Genomic DNA, 25,391 nt, shown 5'->3' on the forward strand with positions numbered 1-25,391 from the left:
TCTCAACTTTTCTGCTTTTACTCACTGGCTTTCGCAGTTCATTTACAGCCAAGAATGGCAAGAAAAATCAGCCTTTGGCAGGCAGGGATCATTTTGTGTGTGTGTGTGTATGGGGGAGTGTTAATTCAGTTGGCCGGCGATCGATTTGCTGTGGAAAAAGCCTGCTGACAAATGCTGGCTGGACTCCTGAGTTCAGAGAGAGGATTTTCTCTGATTGGAAGACGCACGTTTATTTTTCCTGTCTTTTCTGCTCAGGGCTGCTCCATCGTCTGAGGCACTTCCTGCACATTACTTCCTTTGTTGAAATCATTTTTAAAAGTCTTTGGAATTTTTTTCTACTGTGTCTCGTTATAGCAAGGCATTACCTGATTATTACCTGCTGTACGCACACGCCATATAAAAATGACTTCTGGTCCTCCTCTTCCCAAATAACATCGTGTTAAATGTTTCCAGATGTGCCGAATGGGGCTGCAAATATTTTCGCAGTCAGCCCAGTGAAAGCTTACAGCTTTGTGCTGGCAAGTCCTTGATGAGAGTACAGAGTATTCCCTTTATTTTGTCCTCAGTTGTTTAGCTTATAACAGAAAGGAAATCTAATTTGTCATTTTTCTGTGTGTTTAACTGAGTGACCACAGAAAGGCTGAATTTAGCTTCTTGGAACTGACTGCAATAATACCATGTTTTCTGAGAATGTTCCTCTTGAGCGAAGCCAGCGAATAAGAAGCCTTTGCAATCGTCGTGGCGGCTTTATTGTGTGGCGAGCGAGTGATCTGGTTTAAACGCTGAGCAGCAATGTCTTCAGCATGCACTCCTCCAGGCATCATTTTCAAATGAAATCTGCTCCGTTTATTGACTGCTGAGAGAAAGTAAAGGCCTCATGGGTAAAACGGAGCAGCGGGTAGACAAATCGTTAATTCATTAGATAGGCCATGTTATGTTTACCCAGCGGCCCAATTAACTAAAGCTAAAAAAATGAGCTTAATTGTGTGCACTTAAGCAGACTATGGAAAATAAATGAGGACATGAAACCCTACGAGAGACGACTCTTATGTAGATGGAGTCTTTATCCCGGCTTGGTGATGAAGCGTGTCCCATTGGTACTCTCGATACCAAGGCAGAAAGTTTTCGGAAAATATTTCAATTATGTGCTGTGGAGTTCTCTTATCTCGTATGAAGAAGTTTAGCGAGCATGTTCTTGTTGGTCTTTAGGGAGGCAGTCAAAAATACATTTGAGCATCTTAATATGTGTAGTAATATACACTATATGGCCATATGGGGTTTTTTTTGTTTGTTTGTTTGTTTGTTTTTGGTCAGGCTGGTGGTGCAACGTTGAAATGTGTTTTATGGAGCAACCTCAGATCACTTGTACAGTGGGCACAATGCATGATGGGTATATCACTTCATGTGCTTTCCTTATAACCCAGATGCACCCATCACTCTGGAACATGGTCAATCTGAACTCATCGGACCACATGAACCCTTTTCCATTGTTAAAATCCAAATCACATTAGGTTCCTTAACAAATTAAAGCACTTTTTTCTGATTAGTCTCATTAACAAGTGGTTTCCTTATGGCTAGCTGTTTAGTCCCAATTCTTTGAGTTTTTATCACATTGTGTGTGTATGAAAACGCTCTTAGTTTCACTATTGCACATAGCTGAGGTTTAGTTGGTGATTTTTAACCACTCGACTTCAAGTATTTAAGTAAGCCTCATTCATGATTTTATTTTTCCAACCACATTTCTTTCGCAAAGTTGCCGGTTCAGCACTATCCTCCCAGGCTTAAACCATTTGTTAAATTGCTCTTTAACCAGTTCCAGTCATTTCAAATTCTCTCATTGTTTTCTTTACTTGATGCAGCGCAATAGTTTGACCATTATGAATTGGCTTTTTTGTTTTTTTCGGCCAGGCAGTTAATACATGTCTGTCTGTCTGTCTATCTAGGAGTTGCATGTTTAAAACGTACACATGGATGTTCTTGGAAGATAAAGTGATCTTGAATCCTCATGGTGACATAATGTATGTCAAATGATGGTCTGCTTTGGGTATCTACTCGATACAGATAGATCTAACAATCTGTCACACTGCAACGTTAACAATTGACGAGAAGCAAAAAGTCTGCAGTTTTTTTTGGCTTGCATGTCAAAGTGCACACCCATTTCCTCCCCCATAGCACTGTTTGAGCTTCAGTAGAATAAAGTGTGAAAACGAGGAAAAAAAGAGAGGAACCTTCAAGGTGAACAAAAGTCACAGTGAAATTAGACTGAATGAGTAAAGCAAGAAGCAGTGCTAGTGTTTTATAGTGTTAACAGCCTACTAATCCTGCATGTCTACTGGGCAAAAAAAAAAAGTCCTAATTTTCAAAGCTGCAAATGCATTTCTGTTCATTTTGTTAGGGCGAATATATTTAAATGTCAGCATATCGGAGCAGCATAAATATATGATGATGTGTTTAACTACCTCGTGTATTTAGAGTCCGGAATAAAGGAAGTAAAGAAGCTCAAAAATAATATGGGGAAGTACCACACATGTTGGCAAAGCTGTTGTCACACTGTTGAGGGGGATTTCAGTTGAACTCTGTACATAGTTTATAGAGTTCCTTTGCATTTGATGAAACTTCTCTTCTTTGAAGTGGGCCAGCTAATATAGTGTCTCTCATTCTTAGTGTATCATTTCCCATTTGCATGATGTCTTGAGTAAGAAAACCCCATTAAATCGTTTAGATAATTTGAACTACATGACAAATGTGTGTAAGCAAGTGAATAAAACTGGCATCTGAGGAGCATCTGAACTTGATTTTAGTGTTTTAGAAGTGAGAAAAAATAGTGTGACATTTCTTTGTACACGGGTGAGTAAAGTTATCCGGCTTTAGAATTTATTTAATTATTATTATTTTTTTCAAATGTTTCCTCATGTCTCGTGACCAGTAATGATTCTATTTAAGAAACATTCACCTTCCATAGAGCATCGGTCCAAATTTAGTTTGCAGATCTTACATTGCTGTTACAAATAAACTGATGTAACACGTTCACAGATGCACAGCAGTTACTGGGGAGACTTGAACGGAAAGCACTGAATTCGGCCAACAGAATTCTTAATATAACGGAGTGTGGATCATTTTTGACTCACCCCCATATTTAACATGTAAACATATAAACTTGTAAATAGAGGCAAACTGCCCATACTTTGCTAAAATAGTCAAATAATGAAACAGTAAATCCACATGGCTACACACCAGACTATGAATGGATTGTACTATACAGTGTATGCAATCATTAGCTTTAATCATATGCGTTAGTTAAATCCAAAACAGTGACTATACAGTTCGTTATTTAAGAAATAAATATATATCACTTGCCCAAGCATATAGCATGTTTCTAACAAAACCCAAACGGGTCGACAGTGCCTAAGTCAGGATGACATAATTCTAAACAGCAAATTATGCCTTAGGATGAAATGCTAAATAAAATTTTGAACAAATTTGTTCATTTGACTTTTTAATTTCAGTTTAATTCTATTTTATTTATATAGGGCTTTTAACAATGGTCATTGTCACACAGCAGCTTTACAGAATCAAAACATTTATGGAAATGATCTTGAAAAATGTGAGGAAATATGTATAAATCATCATTTTAGATTGTCCCTGATGAGCAAACTGAGTGGCAAAGAAAAACTGGCGAAGATAGCTATAGAAGAAAACCTTGAGAGGAACCAAACTCAACAGGGAACCCATCGTCATTGAGGTGATATCAGATAGCAGAGACTCATAGCATAGCAGTCATACTGTGTGTTAGGAAGCTGGAAGTTCAATATAAGGTGCAGAGGTCTTTAAGTTTATATCAAGTCCACTTTTGAGCGATGATGTGCTACCTGTTCCATTAGGTCAAACTACCTGAATTAATGGAGAACACATCCTTTGTAGGTATCATTTTACAAAATATCCTGATTCGACACATTCTTTAGATTTTTATTACCATTTTAAAGAAACTTTGGAGCAGGCCTCCTGCAGGACTATAAAGGAATGGCAACATTTTACCATCGCAAATGAAAGTATACACTATATGGATAATCGTATTTCCCCAAACCAACAATGACATTGTATCCAAATACAGTGAAACCTCGGATTACGAGTAACTCGGTTTACGAGTGTTCCGCAAGACGAGCAACGATTTTTTAAAATAAATTTTGACTTGGAAAACGAGCATTGTCTTGGTTTACGAGCACAGAGTATCATGTATCATGCAAGCGCTTCTTGATTTGACACCGAGCGTCATGTGATCACAACTGAGCCAACGTTTTTTCTCTCTCTTGCGCTGCGGCTAATCATCTCCCCTGCTGGGTCTTAGTGTTTGTCTCTTACTGGTATAATCAACATCTGTGTGTGTTATGCGTGTACGTAATTTGACACCGCGCCGTCTTTAATATATTTGTGTGTGTGTGTGTGTGTGTGTGTGTGTGTGTGAGAAACAGAGAGGGGTTGCTTTACTCACACACAACCGGCATGCCCAGCAGTACATTTTCTTATGGGAAAATGAGCTTTGATTTACGAGTGTTTTGGAATACGAGTCTGCTCCTGGAACGAATTATGCTTGTAATCCGAGGTCCCACTGTACTTATTCTTCAATATGGAGTCGGTCCCCCGTTTGCAGATATAACAGCTTCCACTTTTCTTAAAAGGCTGTGCACAAGATTTTGGAGTGTTTTTGTGGGAATTTGTGCTTATTCATTCTGTTGGTCAGTCGCTAATGTTGGACAAGAAGGCTTCGCTCACAGTCTCCGTTTCAGTTCATCCAAAAGGTGTCAATAGGGTTGAATCAAGGCTCTGTGCAGGCCAGTCAAGTTCTTCCACACCAAACTCATCGAACCATGCCTTTATAGTCCTTGCTTTGTGCACTGGGGCGCAGTCATGTTGGAATGCCACAAAGTGGATTGTTACCACAAAGTTGGAAGCATAGCATTGTCCAAAATGCAAATACATTTGTCCATATAGTGTAAAAAATGACTATTTTTACACTAAAAGATGATTTTTTTTTTTATAAAGTATAAAAAGAATAAAATAAATTATTTTGCGAGTTGTTCTAGACGCCCATCTGGCTTGGAATGGGCAGATCTATCAAAACTTGGAGGCATGGTAATGCAGTTAGTGACTGAATAATGTGAATGTTACAGGACACTAAGAGTTTATTAAACTTCTATCTAACATTTCTGTCATGCAGAGTGTAGAAATGTGTGCAGTTCTGGATCAATAAACATCCATCCATTAATCCTTGCATCCCTCTACTTTAATGTGGCTATGGGATATTACATCTGAGTCAGAAAATCATAAAGCTTGCTGTATTCATGGCAAGCTTGCTATGTTGAGGTTATACTTTAAAGATGATGTATTACTGTCCTTTTTAAAATGTCCGTGTTCATTTTCCAGCTGAAATACCTTTCAGATCATGTGTTCTGGCAAGCATGGAAATCCCTCTGTTTTACTTTTGCTCCAAACAAACTGTTCCAATGTCTGTAGCTTTAAATGCAAACGAGCTACTGCCCCCCATGCCTCTTCTGTGACCTTTCCATCCTGTGCTTCTGTTGTTACTGTGGTGACGGGGCAGTCTGTCTAGATGCCGGGAAAAAAAAACCAGTAAGTATACGGAAATGGCTGGAGTTGTAAGCAAGGGATTCATCTTCACACAACTGATCCGGAATCACGTTTAAAAGTGGAAATGAGGTTTTGGAGATGCACGCTTTCAGAATGCAACTGGACAGCTCTAAATGTGTCCCGGTTTTCACATGTATACCCTAATGGCAGCATATTTTGACTCTGAGAATGTTAAGACTCTCTTAAAGCCCCGGATTCTAAAGAACAAAAAAAAAAATTCTTAGCAAGACAAAAGGGCCCCAAACACGCTGTAACATTAGCACTTTCAGACATCAGCATTATCATGGCGATGATGCAATAGCGATGACCTCATCATGCTGATGTCATAGTGCCTGGGACCTAGGAAATCTGTCGGTGTGTGCCGATACGTGGACTCCCACACTCCCACTGAATCTATATTTTCCTCCATCTCTGATAAGAAATATAAAAGTGTTGTTGTTGTCGTCAAATGTATTTAAATTCGGCACTACGCCAAAAGTTTTAACAGAAGAACAAATTTCACACATGGGTCACTCAAATCATTGTTATTCACAGTGAACAAAAACAAAGCTCTAGCCCTTACAGTTTCAAAGATATGAAGATAAGCAAAAGGCTAACATCTGTCTCTGTAGAAATGCACTTGTTCCCCGAAGACTGAACTTGCTGTTCAGACTCTGCTGTAGCGAGAAAATCACAATGGCGTAGAGTGAAGCAGTTTACTTAGTTAATCCTGTGCTTCACTGAGCATTGAGCTGGAGAACAGTCTAAAGTGTCATAAGTGGCAGTAATCTGACTGGTCAGTTTGAGCACCCAGTGGAAAAATAGACCAAGGGAATTTACCCATGTGAATGTCTAAACTTGTTCACAAAGTAAATTCAGGTGACTATTAGTATGTTGTTCACATGTGCAAACAATAGTAAGGAATATAGTAAAGAATAGTTATAAGAATAGGAATAGTTCGGTCTTCCTTCTGAGAAGAAAAAGCAAATCGATCTGCAACATCTGCATGCTGAAAAACAGAAATGTAAGCTCTCTGTTCAACATTAGATCCAAGCATGTAAAGGCATAGATATATAGTATTGTTTATACTGGATAATCTGTTCCTACAAAAGTCCAACTCTAATTGGCTAATTTGGTAATCTGAGTATCAAAGATATGAAACCTGATGAAATTGTGTGTGTAGTTACCATTATATAAATGTATATAATGTAAATCAGCCTATATTCCCAGTCAAATTGGTTAAATAAAACATTATATTGTGTGGAGAAACAGATTTATAGCTACCTCCAGTGTGGGTGATTTTCTCTATTAATTTTGATTAAGTACAATTAATATTTTAATGTGATTGAAAGTAATGTGTGTGTGTTTTTTTGTTTGTTTGTTTTTGTTTTTCTACAATATAAGCGATTGTACATGTTCATCTACACTCTGTCTGGCCAAAGAAATGTCACAATTTCAGAAGGGCCAAATTATTAGACTATTAAGCAAAGAAAACAACTAGGGAGAAAAGATTGAGTTAAGAACCCTTTAACTCATTATTAAAACCTGGAAGCATAGTGCTAAGCTGTCAATTTTGTGGACGAAATGAGGTTGGGGAAAAAAATCAAGAATGAAGATCACTTAAACAGTTGGTAAAATTGCATGGTAAAAATTCAACAGTTAATAAACATGCCTGTGGTTTTAAGTGCATTAGGATACATGTACAATGTGCTGAGAAGTCACAGGATTGTGATTAAACCACTTGTTAGTGAGACTAATCATAAAAACTGCTTTAATTTGTTAGGGAGCAAAAAGGTTGGAGTCTGGAGCAATGGAACATGGTCATGTGGTCTGATAAGTTCGGATCGATCCTATTCCAGTCCGATAGGAGCATCAGGGTAAAAAGGAAAGTGCATCTAATGAGCGATGCAGCTGCTCATTAAGGCAAATATCTAATCAGCCAATCACGTCAGCAACTGACCGCATGTAGGCACGTAGATATGGTCAAGATGATCTGCTGAAGTTCAAACCGAGCACCAGAATGAAGAAGAAAAGTGATTTAAGTGATTTTTAACATGGCATGATCATTAGTGCCAGGCAGGAATTTCTGAAATTGGGATCAACTGGGATTTTCACAGACTGCCATCTCTAGGGTTAACAAGGATTGGCATGAAAAAAAAAAATCCAGTTCTCTGGACGAAATTTAAATTTACGATTTACTGATTTTGCTAATTTAGATTTATAATAATGCATTGATGGGACAACTGTTTATAGCTGATTGGTCTAATGCACTAATTTTGCGAACCTTACACCAGCATTAAATGGAACTATAAACCCATTACAAGTGGGATTTCCATTAAAACGTTAAGAATTGTAATTATAGGCAAATCTTTGCTGTATAAGAGAAATAAAACGTATCAAGATGTGACGTTATTAGCCAGTACTTATCTGAACACGTGGTCACTGATCATCACCGTCACGTTACATTTGAATCCTTACATCATAATATGTTTCAGTCCCACAAGTTTTGCAGCAATTACGTTTAACTTCCTTGCCTTGCGATCTGTTGGAGAACTGACCTAGCTTGTGTAATTTATCTCTCTGAGACAGGGGAAAGTGTTTTGTGAGGGGGAACTGAAATCTTAAAAGCAGGTCATCTTGGTGCCTAAGGTGTGTAGTGTGATTGGGCCTCAGACAGACAGAAAAAGTATCACATTTTTATTTTTTCACTTCTCAGCTTTGTTCTCCTCTGTATCAAGGTCTATGGTTAACTTTTAACTTCGCCTTCTTCTGTTAAAGTCTTTTGATGTCTACTTTCCATCCCTTCTCTTTAGTCTTAAGACTTGGTTTCTTTTAACTAAATCCTAATAGAAATGGAGCACCGCATCCCCAAGGTCATCTCTGGTTGCGGTGCTGGAAAATTTACCAATTGTGATGGGTGCAGCATCTGCTTAAGATATGGAGAGCCCTGACTCCAAGCCAATTTTGCAGAATATCAGAATGAAGCAGTGCTGGACAAATCGATAGCCCAGGTACTAGAGACAAGCAGATTTTATGTCTTCACTTGAATGTCAACACTTGAATGGATGGCCAGGTTATCACATTAATGGGGGTTTTCTTTTCCTGATGTCACACGCGTATTCCAGGACTCAGATTGTGAAAGAGTAGTTCTCGGAGCATGGTGAATCATTGTAATGGTGTAAGCAAGTTACTCTCATCCCTCCCCCCTGAGAGAGCTCGGCCAATTAGCTCTCGCTGTGCCTCCGGCTGTGAGAGGAAAACAGCAAGGTTCGAACCTGCGATCTCCGGATGATAGGGCGAGCGCTTTACCACCGCGCCACTCGGAGGCTGTTATTATGTTTCTAATTCTAGTTTGAGAAATGCAGAATACGAGAAGATACATCAGTTACCTGATATTTATATCTAGATGTTACTTCTTTAAATGTGGCAAATGTGAATGTTACTTCTTCAAATGTGGTCATTTTATTTGATCTCACCTATTTTCAAATGATAAATATTAAAAATATTAGAACATGTGAATGACAAGTGTTTGTTGTTTATGTTTAAGTTAATCTGAGACTTTTGATGAATTTTCTTGTGAATGAAGAATAAAACTGAATTACAGAAGACTTCAAGCACAATAAAAGTGGTTAGACTCTAAAATCGCAAAATCTTTTTTTTTCTTTTTTTTTTTAAAAAAAGCCCATATGTCTGTAAATGACGATCCCGTCTGAGAGGCTCGGAGCCCACTGCATTTGTTCCCTTGAACATTCAGCAATCTGCCTGATCCTTGAAAATGTACATAACTTGTCACCAACTTGCGGAAGAGACGTATCTGTCTTTGGGAACTGTACACAAAATCATTCACAAACACCACTTGCACGTTACAGGACCTCAGCTGGGAGTTTTTGGTCACATTCCTGGTACAGTCCTCACCTCACTTTAAGCAGTTTTTTACATGTTTGGGCCATTAAAGGAGTTCCTGGGAGGCCAGAGTTTCAGACATGAAGCAGGCAGAGCAATCATGGTTGCGGCGTACTGTGAACTTTCTACCTTGATGGTATCCTAACACTAGTGAAAGGCTATGATGAGTGCATTAGTGTGGCAGGGGATTATATTTAGAAATAAAGAGAGTTTTTTCTATTTTAATAGGGAGACGTGTGTTCTTTTCCTATGCAATTAAAAGTCCAAGTTTGACTTGAACACCCCTGGCATGCCTGAATGTGTCATCTTTGTATAAGCCCTGGTTTTTACCTGTGATGACTGCATTTTTTATTTAAAAGAATGAACCAACACAGACCAGGGAGCTGTCTATGGGGTAAAAGTGGGCTATTTTGGAAGAATAGAGGGGGAAATAGATCAGAGCTGTTGCACAAGCATTGAGCATAGAAAAAGGTTTCAACAATTTGTAATGTCCTAAAAATGAAAGAAACATGAATGATGTGTGTAGAGTCCATCCTCACGTCATTCATCATTGTCAGTTATAGTCGTGTTATAAAACAGGACATTCAAAGGCTGGATCTACTAAAGCTAAACTATAAATAAGACTAATTAAGTTGCTTTATGTTTTAAATGGTTTTGATTTTCATGCACAGCCAATATGTTAGTAAAGAGTTATAAGCCTTGTCCCTTGTTATAACCCCTGCAGGCAGAAGAGCGAGCTTGGCCAGTCCGGGTTAAAGGCTCCTCGAGCCGAGGACATCATGCACCTTGCAGTGGTCGCTTGTGGAAACCGACTTGAGGAAACACTTACCATGGTTAAATCAGCACTCCTTTTCAGCATCAAGAAGATCAAGTTTCACATCTTTGCAGAGGATGAGCTGACAGAGCAGTTTGAGAAAGAGGTAAGAGTTCTATTAGAGCTCTGGCTGTCACTTTGTACTTCCCTTTCCTTATCACGTAAAGCTTGTGGTTTATTTTTTTTTATCACATTTTAATCCATATTTGGTTGTTCATATTTAGCAGTACTTGTTCGCACTTGGTTGATGACTTATCTCTGAGATGAATGCTCAAGAATTTATCAGGAAAAGCAGGCCCGAGTCATTTCTCTTGCTGAATCATATACGTTTAATTTGACTTCAGGTCTTATCAGAACATCAGGTCCTACCATACTTTCTACTGTGATTCACTCTTTGAATTTTGCATTATCAACCCACACAATGTCCTCCTTGTATACATAACTTTTTTTTTTTTCTTTTGTGAAGGTCACTTCTTTTGTGGATTTTTGTCTCCATTCTGCTCTGTTCTGCAACTTTTCCATAATTCCTCATGTTGTCATTATATACTCACTCACTCATCTTCTATACCGCTTTATCCTGTATTCAGTGTCCTGGAGCCTATCCCAGGGCTTGGGGCACGAGGCAGGGTACACCCTGGACAGGGTGCCAATCCATCGCAGGGCACACACATGCACACACTCACACACCCATTCATGCACTACGGGCAATTTGGGAACGGCAATTAGCCTAATCTGCATGTCTTTGGTCTGTGGGAGGAAACCGGGGTACCTGGAGGAAACCCACCAAGCATGGGGAGAACATGCAAACTCCACGCACACAGAGACAGGAATCAAGTCTGGCCTGGAATCGAATGTGGACCCTGGAGCCGCAAGGCGACAGTGCTAAACACTACACCAACGTGCCGCCCTTGTCATTATAAAATTATATTTTTAAAAATATGGAATGCTGCTGTTGTTGTGACAATGACCGACAATGAAACTTGAATCGAAGTACTTAAGTGATCATACTGAATTTGGTTGCCCTTCTTACCAAATCTCAAACCCTTCCACATTATTGGTGAGGGTATAAGATAAAGCAGTAGGCTTAATGACTTTACATTGTATCGCCAAAACTTTGTGGACGCCTGTAGATCACACATACAGGTGAATTATTAATCATATACAAGTGGGGACTTTAATGGCCCTGTGGATGATTTCTTATCTGCCGTGTGCAAGGCTCGGGTACAAATCCCACCCAATCCCCAAACCCCAACCACTGGATGCAGTGCCGGTCCCAAGCCTGGATGAAATGCTCACGAAGGGTATAACGCTTTATACCCTTCCTGGTATAAAGGTGTAAAGCCTGTGCCAAGTTTTTTGTGCGGATTAGATAGTCCACTGTGGCGACCTTTCGACAGGAGCAGCTGATAGACAAACAACGTAACATCAATCATAGTGGAACCTCAGTTTATGAACACCCCAGAATACAAACAAATCGGTCACGACCTAAAAATCTGTCCATGTTTAGGAACTCCTCATCGGAACAAGACCCAGAAACACCGTCCCATGTCCGCTATCAGCTGTACAAATGCATAAGTATGTCACCCAGCATCAGTTTTGTTCAGGTTGCGGATTGCACACATGATAAAATAACTTTGTGCAAAGTGGAGTGACGTCCAAGTCTTTGCCAAGAGGTATCATCCGAACAAAACCGTGGCGTTTCGAACATTTACATGTATTCCCATGGAAAAAACTGAATTGACTATATATACTAGTAAACTGGTGACAGGATCATTGACCCCCAATGGTCCCTAAAGGCATCATTGGGGGTCAATGATCCTGTCACCAGTTCAGGGAGCAAAGACTAGCCGATCTGGTCTGATCTGAAATCCAGTGCAACACAAGTTCCTGAAAAATATATGCTGGCTATGATAGAAAGGTAGCAGAACACCCAGTGCATCACAGCCTCCTGTGTATGGGCTAAGCAGGTAAAGCAACCACAAAAGGCTCTGGACAAACAAGTCTCATCCATGGAAGCCCCAGCCCATAAACCACAGCACACAAAGGATCCGCAGCTAACATACACCTTCCAGACACCACAGCACACCCTCAGAGGTCTTGGAGAGTCATTTCCCAAGGGGTCGGAGCTACACCGGTGGTACAAGGGGAACCATACACAATATTGAGTTTAATGTTTTGTTTGTTTAATGTTATGGCTTATTGGTGTATGTGCTTCCACTTCCATTTTTCTGGGAAGCCTTACCACAGGAGTTCTTGAGTGTTGACCATTTAGTCAGAGTATTAGAGAGATTAGGTCAGGTCAGGTGAGTGGGATTGAGGTCGGAGCTCCACTCTTCCGCTTCCTCTTGGCAAAATATTTATTTATGCCACTCACTTTGTAGCCTCTTAGTTCCAGTGAGAAGAAACATAATGCTACAACGTACAAAGATACTGTTAACCAATTGTATGCTTCAACCTCACCGGAACAGTTTGACCATTTGGAGATTTGCCTTAGCAGAGATGGAACAAACAAGTGGAACTAAAAATAGTCCAGGACACTGATAGATCAAACCCAGTCACACAGATTGATTAATGGCCTAAATCACTTCTCTTCCTTTGTAGAGTTATAAAGTGTCTGCCAGAGTTTTTCTCCTCTCAGAAGTTCTTTGTTTCTTGGAGATTAATGAGGCAACATCACAGTATGAAACAACAGTTTGGGGGGTTTCTGTTTTCCCTCCGGACCTGTCTGACTCATCCTGGTGTCCCACTTCTGGGTGGAGATCTCGTCACATGGAGGCCCTGTCTGGTCTGCTTGAGATGCGTGTGGTACCTGGTGACAGCTCCACTGGACCATGAATATGGTCTTGCATTTGGCTCATGTAAACCACAATTCTCTGATGACTTGTGACTGCAGTCACTCATTAGTTCAGGACTGAAATTTCCATAAACTGTTTTTTGTACCTGAGCCTTTGAACGAAAGTGGATTCCATATTAACTTAAACACCTTTTCTGTTATACTGAACTGATCAGTCCCTGCTCTCTGTTATCACCCAAATCAGAATGGGTTCCTTGTTTAGTCTGGTTCTTCTAAAGGTTCCTCCCTATATTGCCATCTCAGGCAGTTTTTTTTTACACTTTTCAAACTCATTTCCCTGTTTTAATTTTATTCTGTAATGCTGCTTTACCATACGACAATGACCATCGTTAAAAGCGCTATATAAATAAAACGAAACCCACAATTACTTTTTTTCCTCTAACATATTTACTTTTCCACTGTCTTGCACCATCATCTAAGGCAAATGATAAATCTCTTTCTTTTCACTTTGCTTGCACCCTTCAGCCTTATGGAGCAGAATGCACTACCTAGTGCCCTCACACAGAGTGCAGAAAGATTCAAGATTCATCTACACGTGCATGTCTCATTTTTAGGGCTGCGCAGTTAATCAGATTTCAGTTTCAATTACAGATTTGGCCTCAAGCAATAATAAAAACAAGATAACTGTGATTAAATGTTTATTGTGCCACATTGTGTTCTGCAAATAGTATCATTTTGTTTAATAAATCCAGTGCTTGCTTTTGCTTAGCAGCACTGTGCGTTTATTCCTTACTGAAGTTCCAAACTCACTCTCAGCCTTGCTGTGGAATTTAACAAATTATTATTATTATTGTTTTTGCTTTCGAACTTTTTCTTTTTTTTTTTTTTTTTTGAGTTGCAATTGATGTTTCACGTTCAAGAATATCCACTGTTACGGTTAAGTCCAATAAGTTCACTCACTCACTCATCTATGCAGCTTTATCCTATCGCAATGGGCCTGGAGCCTATCCCAGGAGACTTGAGGCAGGGTACACACTCACACTCATTCATGCACTACACACAATTTTGGTTGCTGTCTCTCATCCTCGCTCGTTTATTTCCCATCAACGTTAAATGAGAAATGTCTAGGTTTATTAAATTGTTATGAAGTCAAGTCCCTGTTTCTGAATCTCGGATAGAGTTATTCTGTGTAATCGAAAACCGACACAAACACGCTGCCCCCTTCTACTCTAATCCTGCGTTCGGATTTGTTGCCGAATTTTAATAACCTGCTCTGTCTAGTAGAGAAGACTGTTCATGAATCCAAATGCATAACTCCAAATGCATAACAAAGTAGCTCGTACAACCTCTAGTGTGTTAATATATTCAAGCCAGTCAGACACGGACGTCCCAGCTTGTACTCAGCACCACTTCAGCGCGGCTGTTCAAAAGGGTCGCGATGGAAACGAATGGAAAAAGCCTTCGAGTCATTTGTGCTTTGATCCTTTACCCATATCAATGACACAACTTCTGGCTTTTGGCATTGTGATCTCTCCCTGCGGAACAAACTGTTTCATAGTGATGTGGACTCGGCGTGCAACACAGCAGAAAATGATCACAGTACACATGTAGAACAAGGCAGCTTTTAGAGGCTGGTTCTACAGATTTTTTTTTAAAGGAAAGCAGGATGCAGGCAGCAAAAAGCTATAAAAGAAAGAAAATAAAGATGAAAGAAGATCATTAACTAATGTGAATACTTCTGTCTTTAATAGTTTGCAGTGCAGAGGTTATTGGAAAATTTCTGTATTCTGTAGCTTTTAGGCTGTTGGTCTTGAGTTAAGTTCAATAGCTTTGCCAAGTATATCAGATTCTCACCTTTTGTTTTAGTTAAAACCGCCCAAATATTCATCATTCTTTATGAATTGGCCAAAACAATAACAAATGATTTGCTATGAATTAGGTTGCTTCTGTAAACTGTCCTCGTATCCCATTGTTAAAAATTCATGCACACCTTACCGTGACACATACATGTGCTCCCCGTGCTACCCCATTCCAGATCGCGTTCCTCTTTTATGTTATAACAGCCTTTCATATTCAGGAAAGGCTTTAAACTAGTCTCGGAGTGTAGCTGTAGGGTTTTGCTCATTGTTAGGTTTTAGAGGAGTGTTTAAAGTTTTAAGATGAATTAAAAGGAGAAGAATTATTGCTTAATGTCTCTCGACACACTTACTTACCGGCTGAGCCTCGAACCTGGTAGTTTATTATTATTATTTTTATTTTTTTGGTCTGAAAAATCTATTTCTGAATATGTATCTAATAGAAAAGTATTAGAATTTGTTTTTCCAATACATTTAACCCTTAATTTAGTGGCGGATAAAAAAAATAAAAAATAAACAGAAATGCGTCTGTATCAACTAAAAACAAAAAGGTCCTAAAATAATAATTATAATAAATGTAAAAAAATCTGCTGGAAAGTTTGTACCACAAACACAGGGTGCCTAAGACTTTTGCTCAGTACTATATGTCTTGTGCATTGTCATAATCCAACATATTTCATGACATACCTTTTAATCAGTGCAGTGCAGTCTAACAAATTCCAAAGCTAAACCATAATCATAGTTGTGATTGGAGGATTGTAACCCAAGTTAATAAGGATTACTAAAATGGATATTCTTGACTTCATATTTAGGATTATGCTTTGCTTGTCCTAAAGGAGTGTTGGCAGAATTGTCTGATTGTTTGGGGTGACTTGTCGAACAGATAGCATTCCTGACCACATTCATTTTCTGTCTCAGCTGAGCCGCTGGCCACGGCCGCTTTCCTTCAAGCTCCAGTACAAGCTTTACCCAATCACTTTTTCCGTGGGGAATGCTGAGGAATGGAAAAAACTCTTCAAGCCATGTGCTGCCCAGAGACTCTTCCTTCCAGTAAGGGCTCACCGTCTTTTTTTCCTTTCTACATAGCATACATAGCCCTCTACATATCTGTCCATATATCTCTATCTAATTTAATAACGTTATCTTAACTTTTTTGAACCTCAGGTCATCTTGAAAGACGTAGACTTGTTGCTGTATGTGGACACCGATGTCCTTTTTCTCCGGCCAATGGATGACATCTGGAAATTCCTGAAAGCCTTCAACAGCACTCAGCTGGCAGCCATGGCCCCTGAGCATGAGATCCCTAAAATAGGATGGTATAGTCGTTTTGCAAGGCACCCTTTCTACGGCGTTACAGGAGTCAACTCTGGGGTCATGCTGATGAACCTCACACGCATTCGCAGCACTCTGTTTAAGGTGAGAAGTAATGTGGTTTACTATATATCTACTGATGTAAAGATGGACAAATTATTTAATTTGCTGTTGGTTGTTTTTACAAATACGAGGTGGTATCAAAAAGTTTCAAGGCTGCACGCACTGTCACAGGGAGCACCGAGCTTCATAAGTCAGTGTGCCAAAAGACATTTTCCTATGGACATCTGGAGCTGTGCTATTCTGACCACGTGCGTTGGTCATTTGTTGAAAACAACCACATCTGGGGCACGCAAATCTTGAATATTTTTGATACACCCTCGTAGTTCATCCGAGCCTTGAACAGTTGTGTGAAGTACTTATGAAGTTCTTTCATTTAACTCCTTAAGTCCATGATGTTTTATTTGAGGCTACCACAGGCATAACCACCACCTTAGAGCCCTGAACTACTGATGACTTCTCATTTCTTAAGATGAAATGTTAGATGATCATTATTTTTATCTGTCTTCACTGAATTTTACAACCCTCTCGGAGGAGTAGCATGTCAGTGAAGATAAATGGAAAGTATAAAAGCTTGCCATTGAAAAAAATTCTTTTACCTCCTCGTCATACCCTACGTTTATCTAATTTATGTGACTCTTCAGCCTGCTGGCAGGGACCATGTTTCTAAGATCAAAGACGGCCAATTGTCCTATTAGACAGAAAATATTTTACTGGTAAATGTGCAGAATGAGGCAATATCCTAGAGATTTTTATAGTCAAAACATAAAAACAGACATGATCCAGGATTGTGGAGCAGTTAACCTTTTGGCATAATATCAGCTTTTAATTTGGAACCTTGGAAAGTCTCTGTTCGAAACAAATTTTTACTCTTTGGCTTTTAAGTAATGATTCTTAACTTTTGTGGTTAGATTATTATTATTTATTAAAAATTTTTTTAATTAACATAATTTTATGTTTTTTTTTTTTTTTTTACTTTCAGTTTGATTTATTTTCAGTCACTTGTTCGGGCCCAAGCACTATCACATCACATAGTGTGTGACGGACTCTCTTGTTTTAGTACTCTTTTTTTTTTTATTTTTATAAATGTGCCATCAAAAAACACTTAATAGTCACAATAATAAAAAACGGCTTCAGTTCGCTAGATTGGACTTCGGAGCAATTAAAAATGGGCATGTGATCTGATGTGTCCTGACTAATCTTATTCCGGAGTGATGTGTGTGTCAGGATAAGAAGGGAAGCACATATGCATATTGTGGCTCAGCAATGTTATGTGGCATTGAAATGAAGTCAGCTGATGACCTGAAAACACTAAATGATCAGGTTATCACATGAATGCATTTTCCCCGTTGGTGGCATGGCCATATTCCATTGTCATGAGTCTGACTTCAACAGGAGCTGAGACACATTCTTTCATCTTCTAAATCCTCCAAGTGTTTCTTCCCCTCAGCCAGGGGTCAAGTATCAATTTTTAAACATGTATGATGGCGGTGGAATTTTATAACACGTTGCAGTCATCCGATGGTCTGATTGTTTTTTTTTTTTAAACCTGACCGAGGCTTTAGTGCTTACTTGTCCGTCACCTGCTTCATGAAGCCCTTTATACAGCAACACTCAGAGACAACCGAGATGTATGTGAAAGTGGGTGCTTGCAGTATTCTTTCAAACTTGCAAAATCCATGAGGGCCATAAATAAAAATATTCTCTATTGACAGATGTCTGAAAGTAAGCTACTAGACTCATTGTTGTGGAAAATAACCTGCCAATCTCGGTTTTATAGAACAGCATGATCGCTGGCGGCCTGTCATGGGAGGACTTGCTTAATCCACTCTACCAGAAATACAAGAATCATATCACATGGGGGGACCAAGATCTCCTCAACATTATTTTCCACTACAATCCAGGTACGTTTTTTTTAAATTATTATTATTATTTAAAGCTGTGGATATAGTTAAGGATTTTAGGCCTAAACATCAGCTTATTTTCAATCAACAGTTCCTAAGCTCAGTTAGAACTTGCTTATGGTTATGATAGAAATATATTCTTATAGACCTATTATTATTATTATTTAACACACCCGTAGGACATGTTTCATAGACCAAAACATTCATAGATGGTTGCCTCGTCCTCATCATCCCTTGTCAGAAAATCAATACAGTTGCATGAGTATAAGAGCAGACAGTTGCTCAAGCCACCGTGTGTAAGAAGGTAAACACTTGACTACTCTGGAGTGACTGTGACAAACTCCAAGCAAGGTGTTGGGATTAAGTGCTTGTGTCGGTGAAGGGAGACTTGGCACAGCTTGTGTTTGTCTGTCAGTGAGATGGAGCACAGCCAAATATAGCAGCACAGAAAAGAGCCATTCAGACGTGTGAAACGAATGTGTGAAACAGGCTTGTTAAACTCCGGGAGGCAAAAAAAAAAAAAAACACGAGTGTGTAGACTTTTTGACATTTGTCTTTGTGACTGCTGTAATTACTTAAGGCACTGTATTTTTTGCCATAAAATGATCTCTACATTTATGAAATCACACGCACAATAGAGGGTACCCATGTTCAGGTCCTGACGTTTGCATGGTACCATTACCTGGGAATGGAGTGTGCGGGCAACTTGCTGCAACTCCTTGCGCTGTGTACTGTTACTACACAGTACAACTAGGGTTGGGTACCGAACCCATATAACCGGTATGTACTATAACCGAATCAGATTTCAGTGCCTCACTTCAGTGCCACTTAAATGCCTAAGCAATCAAACGACATATTTGTTCCCCGAAACGGATGTAAGAAGCATCATCACCCTCACCGCAAGGGAAAAAATAATTTCCAGATTGAGAAAAATGCATGCAATCCAGAAAGTTTGAATAACACAAATCCAACTAATCTTTGTAGTGACGCCAGTGTCGTCACATTCCAACTTAAGCACAACTTGGGGAAATGAGTGCGGCGCATGCACGCAGTAATTACGCTTGCTCTGCCTGCAGCAGGTAGCGTTCAATTGAAACGCCTAAAGCTAAACATTCTAACGTGTGGCTGTATTTCACAACAAAGGATTCTGACACAGAGACATGCGACAGATGTCTTCTTTCCAATTGCGTGTAAAGGGGGAAACACGTCAAACCTAATGTAACATTTGAGATGAAGTCGAAAGCAGAGGGTTGCACCGTGTTTAACAGCTTATATATATATATATATATATATATATATATATATATTAGTGTGTGTGTATGCAGAGATCAATTTAATTTCAATTTAGACTATTCCAGAGGGTTAAAGTTGTAACTAGTATTAGATCAATATTAATATCGTTAATACCGGATCGGTATTGTCTCACTGGTACTGATATTCAAGTACAACATTTAGCTTGGCCGACAGATCATACCACTGCCATGTTATTATTCCTGGCATGTATGCTCTTCACAGGAAACACACTTAATTAAAGCTAGCAGCATAATGAGATGTAGAATTAATTAATTCTTGACACAAGCAGTCCTGAGATACTGTATATATAATGAAAATTTTGGAAAGTACAAAAACAGAAGTGATTTCAGTAAGTGAAACAATATTTTAAATTAAGAATAAACAACAACAACAACAAAAATGATTTTAATGTGTAGCTGTTTCTTTAAAAAAAACTGGTAGGGAAAACTAACTAAACTCCTTTTTTTCACCCTAAGAACACGTTTTTATCGAACAACGAGTTTATCACAGTCTTACATCATGTTAAAGAAATATTTATCCCACTTTTCTTTACAACATTATCAGTTCATTGTTATAAGTCCCGGTTTGACTTGAACATCCCTTGTAATAGGATTACACATCACATTCACCATATAGTGAATATGCACATATTATATACATGTTGAAATCTTCCCTAGGGCACACACAAAAAACAACAACTATATTTGTTAAACTATATTCAGAGGTCTACGGTGTGTTAGGATTATAAAATATGCCTCTATAATCTTGTCTGCAATGAGACGGTGTGGCTGCAGACGTTAATTCCATCCAAATAGGAGCCAGATCTAATACTTGTTTGAAGAACAAGAACAACAGGTTAAGCAGGTGGAGAGAAACCTGCAGCAGCACCGGCTCATTGCAGTTGAGATTGAAGACGTCTGGTGTCCCACATGTGACGATCAGAACATCTTAAATAGTACTTAATAATGTACATGCACTAGGACTGGCACAGGTTTGGTGTGGTAAGAGATTTTAGGTGTGTTTTTTTTATTCTTTTTTTATTTTTTTTTGCATAAAACAATCTGGGTAAAGTATTATGAACTGATTTGTGTATTGTGCATTCTGATTCAGTTTGGCTAACCAGAGACACAATTGAATAGAGATGGTTAAAATCTAATCAGGACACAATCCAGGAGCCAAACGCATGAAATGATCATGGTGTATCATTGTGAATAAAGCACAATCAGGACTGGGCGATATGATGATATACTGTTAACCCTTTAGGTCTAATAGTAAGCAGGATAACAAAAAGAAAAAAAAACTAATTTTTGATAATGTGATTTGTTTTCTGTAAAGAGATGTTTAACATTTATCTTCAGCATAAGTGCATTGTGTTCGTCAGAGGAAAAGTCATTCCATCATGTTTGTTTAGCTTATAAAGCTTGTGTAGAGAGATTTACATAATCTAAGACAAAGGTTTATTGGTTAAATAAATAAAGAATTATAATTGTTGATTGGGTGGGAGGGAGTGTTGATAGGAGACATTGGTTTAACATTTATTTTAAAAAGGTTTTTTTGTAAGCACTCTTGTCCTGGTACTCCTAGACATGCCGACATGCTGTACACCAGTCCGGTGTACATAATTAACATCACAGTGTGTTATTTCTTACATCATACATTATACCCTAATACTAATACACTTTTTCTGAAATTAATACAGATGTTGTTTGTTTTCCTTGTCTTTGACTGGTTACTAAATGTTGTTCCTTTTTTATGTCATTTAACAATATACTTGTATGAAATAAAAGTAGCACATGGTTTTCATAGAAATCTGTCACAAAGGTCTTTTTTCAGCCTTCGGGGCTTTTTTGAAGGTCGTGACATAAAATTCCCCCTATTCTAATATGTCATAATGGTATTGGTATGTCCTCTTTAAATGTGCCCACTGTGCCCATTATCTTTCTGATGCACCCAGGCGGTGATGGCACAGTTACTTGGACCAAATCATCGTTGCTTGCAACTATATTTAACAGTATATGAATTAAAAGTAGGCCATGTTTGTCTAAGTTTTTTTTTCCCCTAACACTTTTTTAATAGTGTTTATATCATGAATAAATGTGTTTGCCTCTACAGAATGCCTGTATACATTTCCATGCCAGTGGAACTACAGGCCCGATCACTGCATGTACGGCAGCAACTGCAAGGGCGCCGAGGAGGAGGGTGTGTCTATTCTCCACGGCAACCGTGGCGTTTACCATGACGACAAGCAGCCAGCTTTTAAAGTGGTGTATGATTCTATACGCGATGTGAGTCATTCCTGTACATGCATTCATATAAAAAGAAGTATGTAGGTGACCTTATAGTATTTCCCTATATAATTTTCCATTTCTATTCCATTGTCCTTGTGCTAACACCTTGAGCTGATTGAGCTGAATGTGCATGATGGGTACTTAATCAGCTCAGTCAGGTGTGAAGTGAGGAAAATGTCAAACAATCATGTAACAGTAATAGTGGATGTAATCATGCAGATACAGGTTAAGAGGTTCAGTTCATTTTTGCATCAAATAATCTCCTGCCCTTTTAGCAATCTTAAGCTGGACATTTTTGGAAAGCCTGCGCTTACTGTAGCCTCAGATTCCTGTTCCTGCCTGACAAGAGCAGACCTTGATGATCTATCTATGTAGCTATGCATTGCACTGCTGCCATAAGTTTGCCTAATAAGATGAATGGGTTCCTAATAAAAATGACTAGGAGGGGGATGTGGCTTTTTCAGATTTTCATAAATTTAACCTCTCTCATTACGCCCTGAAATCATTTTCTTGTTTTTCAGTATCCTGTTGGGGAAAACCTGTTCCAGTCCTTGTTTTATCCTCTCCAGACCAAATTCCTGGACACAGTTAACACACTATGTGGCAGAGTCCCTCAGGTGTTCCTGAAGCAGATCGAGAAGACCATGAAGCTTGCGTTCGAGCAAAAAGTGATCCGCCACGCATCCGCCAAGCGTCGCTGAACTGCAACAGATGCAGTTTATAAACGACAAGGGGAAGAGCTGATTCTCCAAACCCAGTGGTGTTTTTTTAAACTGGAACATGTGCAATACCAAGAACTCGGTGTGGTTTCCTGAAGAGTGTTCTGTCTGGATGATGGAAAGGATGATGCAGAGCTTCTTGGATAGACTGGGTTTTAAGCAGTGGTTATTATGGAATAAATGGCAGCTTGATTAGAGGGAGTGCTCTCCAAAGAACTGAACCACTTAAGTATGAGAGGTTATAAGATTAATACCTAAAAGGTATTGGGTATATGTTGAATGAATTTAGCTGGATATTTTCGAGAGAAGTTGGTATAAGTGATGGTAAAATGTCATCTTTTTTTCCTCTTACCCAGTGTAACAGAGCGACAGATTGCACGCGCACACCCACACACACATTATTATTAGTTTGACTCTCGTTGCAAGGAATATTAAGATAACTGCACAGACACAAAGACATGATGATGAAAATGCAACTAGGGACCAGACCGCGAGCCAGACAGAGGCAAGAGCAGGGTGGTGTAGCACTTGAATGTGCAATGTTCCTATTCAGAGATGATGTTTTAGAAGAAAGCAAATGCCAGTCATTGTTGCCTTCGGGCAGCGTTGCAGAACTGAGTGACTTTATTGCCTGATAATGGACTCCTTTTATTCATTTTAGTAGTCAGCTCATGTCTGGCTCCCTTTCAGCTAAAATCCTGTTTGCATACTGTATATGCTTATGTCTACAAGAGAGCCCTGGTCATGTCACAAGCCGTAAATAATGTGAAATCTGTGTACATTCCTTCATATCATCTTAATAAGGTACAGACAAAGCATAAAGCTTTCCATCTTTCCAACATGATAAAATTATATTCTGATAGGAACCGCTAAAAGCACAATATAGTTTTTTTAACTGCATTATTGTTTTTTTTGTGAAATTCATGCTTCTAAAACTGGATACAACACAAATTTGATCTCTTATAGGCTTCTAGGAGGCATAAAATATGGCAGCGAAATTGCTTTTGGAAGCTAATATACTGCTAATGCAGGAGCAATATTCCGAGACATTTGTGCTATTATTTCCATCTTGTGGCAAGAACCGATAAAGAGCAGAAACAGTCTTATAACACACTCAGGACCATTTTTATAATCCATGCCCCTTTCAAGGTTGTGCAATGTTCTGCACAGACTCACTGATCATTAATCTTCATTCCCCTGAAGTGTGTTGCATATATAATACGTAGATTATTGTGTATGCGTCACATGTCTTCAAGTCAAGATCCTACCACCTCCTGATCAAGCAAGGAAACAAAACTAATGAGATCAAGCTAATGGGAAAATAATTATTTCCTATTTTGTCAAATTTAAGGAGTACATTACATTACGCAAACTTAATTCAAACAATAACATGAGGTGGTGAGGCTAGCTGCTTTTAAGCTAGTAGTTGCTTGACAGAGGAAAACTCAAAAGAAAATTGATGAATTCATCTTTATAATAAAGATTATCGGTATCTTCAATATCATCTTATTTTGTTTTTTTGTTTATTTTTTGAATGAAATTACAATTTGTCTTTTTGAGTTTAAACACATTTCATTGGTCTTAATTGTTTCATTGGTCTTTTTTTTTCTTCTTTAAAAGTTTACTAATCCACTGACACCATCCACTGATATTGGTGCAGTAGGATTTGCTCTACATTTGGCTTGCCTCATAATTACACCTACATATTCGTCTTCTGCTAGCAACAAGCTAGCTAGCTAACTTAAATAAGTGATTGAATACACTGATCACCACCGTACACCTTCTGAGGTCTTGTGGAGGCATGCCTTTAGGCGGTTTTAATGTTATGGCTGATCTAGAGGCAAATGTATACAGCATAACTCAGAGGTTTGAAGTTCCACTTTGTTTACTTCAGATGTTGTTTACTGTGTTGATTTGACTTCACTCCTTAAACAGTGGGAATAAGCTCATAGTTAAATGGATTACGAGTTAACGAGTATGAATTTTAAATCGAGAGGGCTGCCTAAAACGAGACGAAATGCTAGAAAATGAAGTGGTGGGGGGGGGGGGGTATTGTGCTTCTGTTTTAAGGAGCTAACAGGAACGGACACTCGATCGTTTTCGCTTATATTCGAAATCGTTAAAATCTTTTGTCCTGTTAAACACGTAATTTTTGCTTGCAACCTATTTACAAGAAAGATGGAAATATGGTACCAACTAGCAAGCGTTTTAGCACCGGAAATACTTTATATACATGTGAAAAATGTTTGGAACTTCTTGTTCTTCCTTAAAATACTTGTGCCTCGTTGGGAAGCATAGATTTCACATAAACTACAAATAAAAACATGTCAATATTGTTTACTTGTCCATATCCGATCACCAAATAACCCTGTTCATAGACTCCAGAATCTCCTGTCTGTTTACCTTCTTGTGATATCCACTTGCGATTACATTTCAGACTTTATGATGATCATGCTTATACATTTTTTTATATATATAATTTTAAGGTCTAAAAAAAAAAAGAGGATAAAGTGTTGTAAATAATATGAGATAAAGATAAATGTGACCATCAGCACAGAGAGCTTTTTCTTATCTAGGACTTATCATCTCAGTGTTGATGAATTGGAACATTCTGAAGCATTCAATTATGTCCTTTTTTTCAGTGGTGTCAATGCATGTCAGAAATGTTATAAATTAAAACACATGCTTTTCCTATTATACTTTTCAGCTTATTATATAATCAGCTATGGCTATTTGCATCTGGTCAGGATTGTGATACTGTCCTATTAGAAAATCCAGCTCGGTCTGAAGAGCTGCCAAAACCAGTTTGAAATGATGATGACTA

The 25,391-nt window shown here is 38.7% G+C and overlaps 1 protein-coding gene across 1 annotated transcript in view; it reads left to right on the forward strand.

Annotated features, from left to right (window-relative positions):
- Positions 1–22,549, forward strand: part of gxylt2 (glucoside xylosyltransferase 2) — a 30,087-nt gene extending 7,538 nt beyond the window's left edge. Inside the window, exons 2-7 of the mRNA XM_053499248.1 lie at positions 10,253–10,448; positions 15,911–16,042; positions 16,157–16,408; positions 18,144–18,267; positions 21,673–21,845; positions 22,370–22,549. Of these exons, the coding sequence (XP_053355223.1) occupies positions 10,253–10,448; positions 15,911–16,042; positions 16,157–16,408; positions 18,144–18,267; positions 21,673–21,845; positions 22,370–22,549 (1,057 nt within the window). The remainder of the gene's footprint in view (positions 1–10,252; positions 10,449–15,910; positions 16,043–16,156; positions 16,409–18,143; positions 18,268–21,672; positions 21,846–22,369) is intronic.
- The last annotated feature ends 2,842 nt before the right edge of the window (positions 22,550–25,391 follow it).

Source organism: Clarias gariepinus, chromosome 6, assembly GCF_024256425.1.
Source record: "Clarias gariepinus isolate MV-2021 ecotype Netherlands chromosome 6, CGAR_prim_01v2, whole genome shotgun sequence".
Lineage (NCBI taxonomy): Eukaryota > Metazoa > Chordata > Actinopteri > Siluriformes > Clariidae > Clarias > Clarias gariepinus.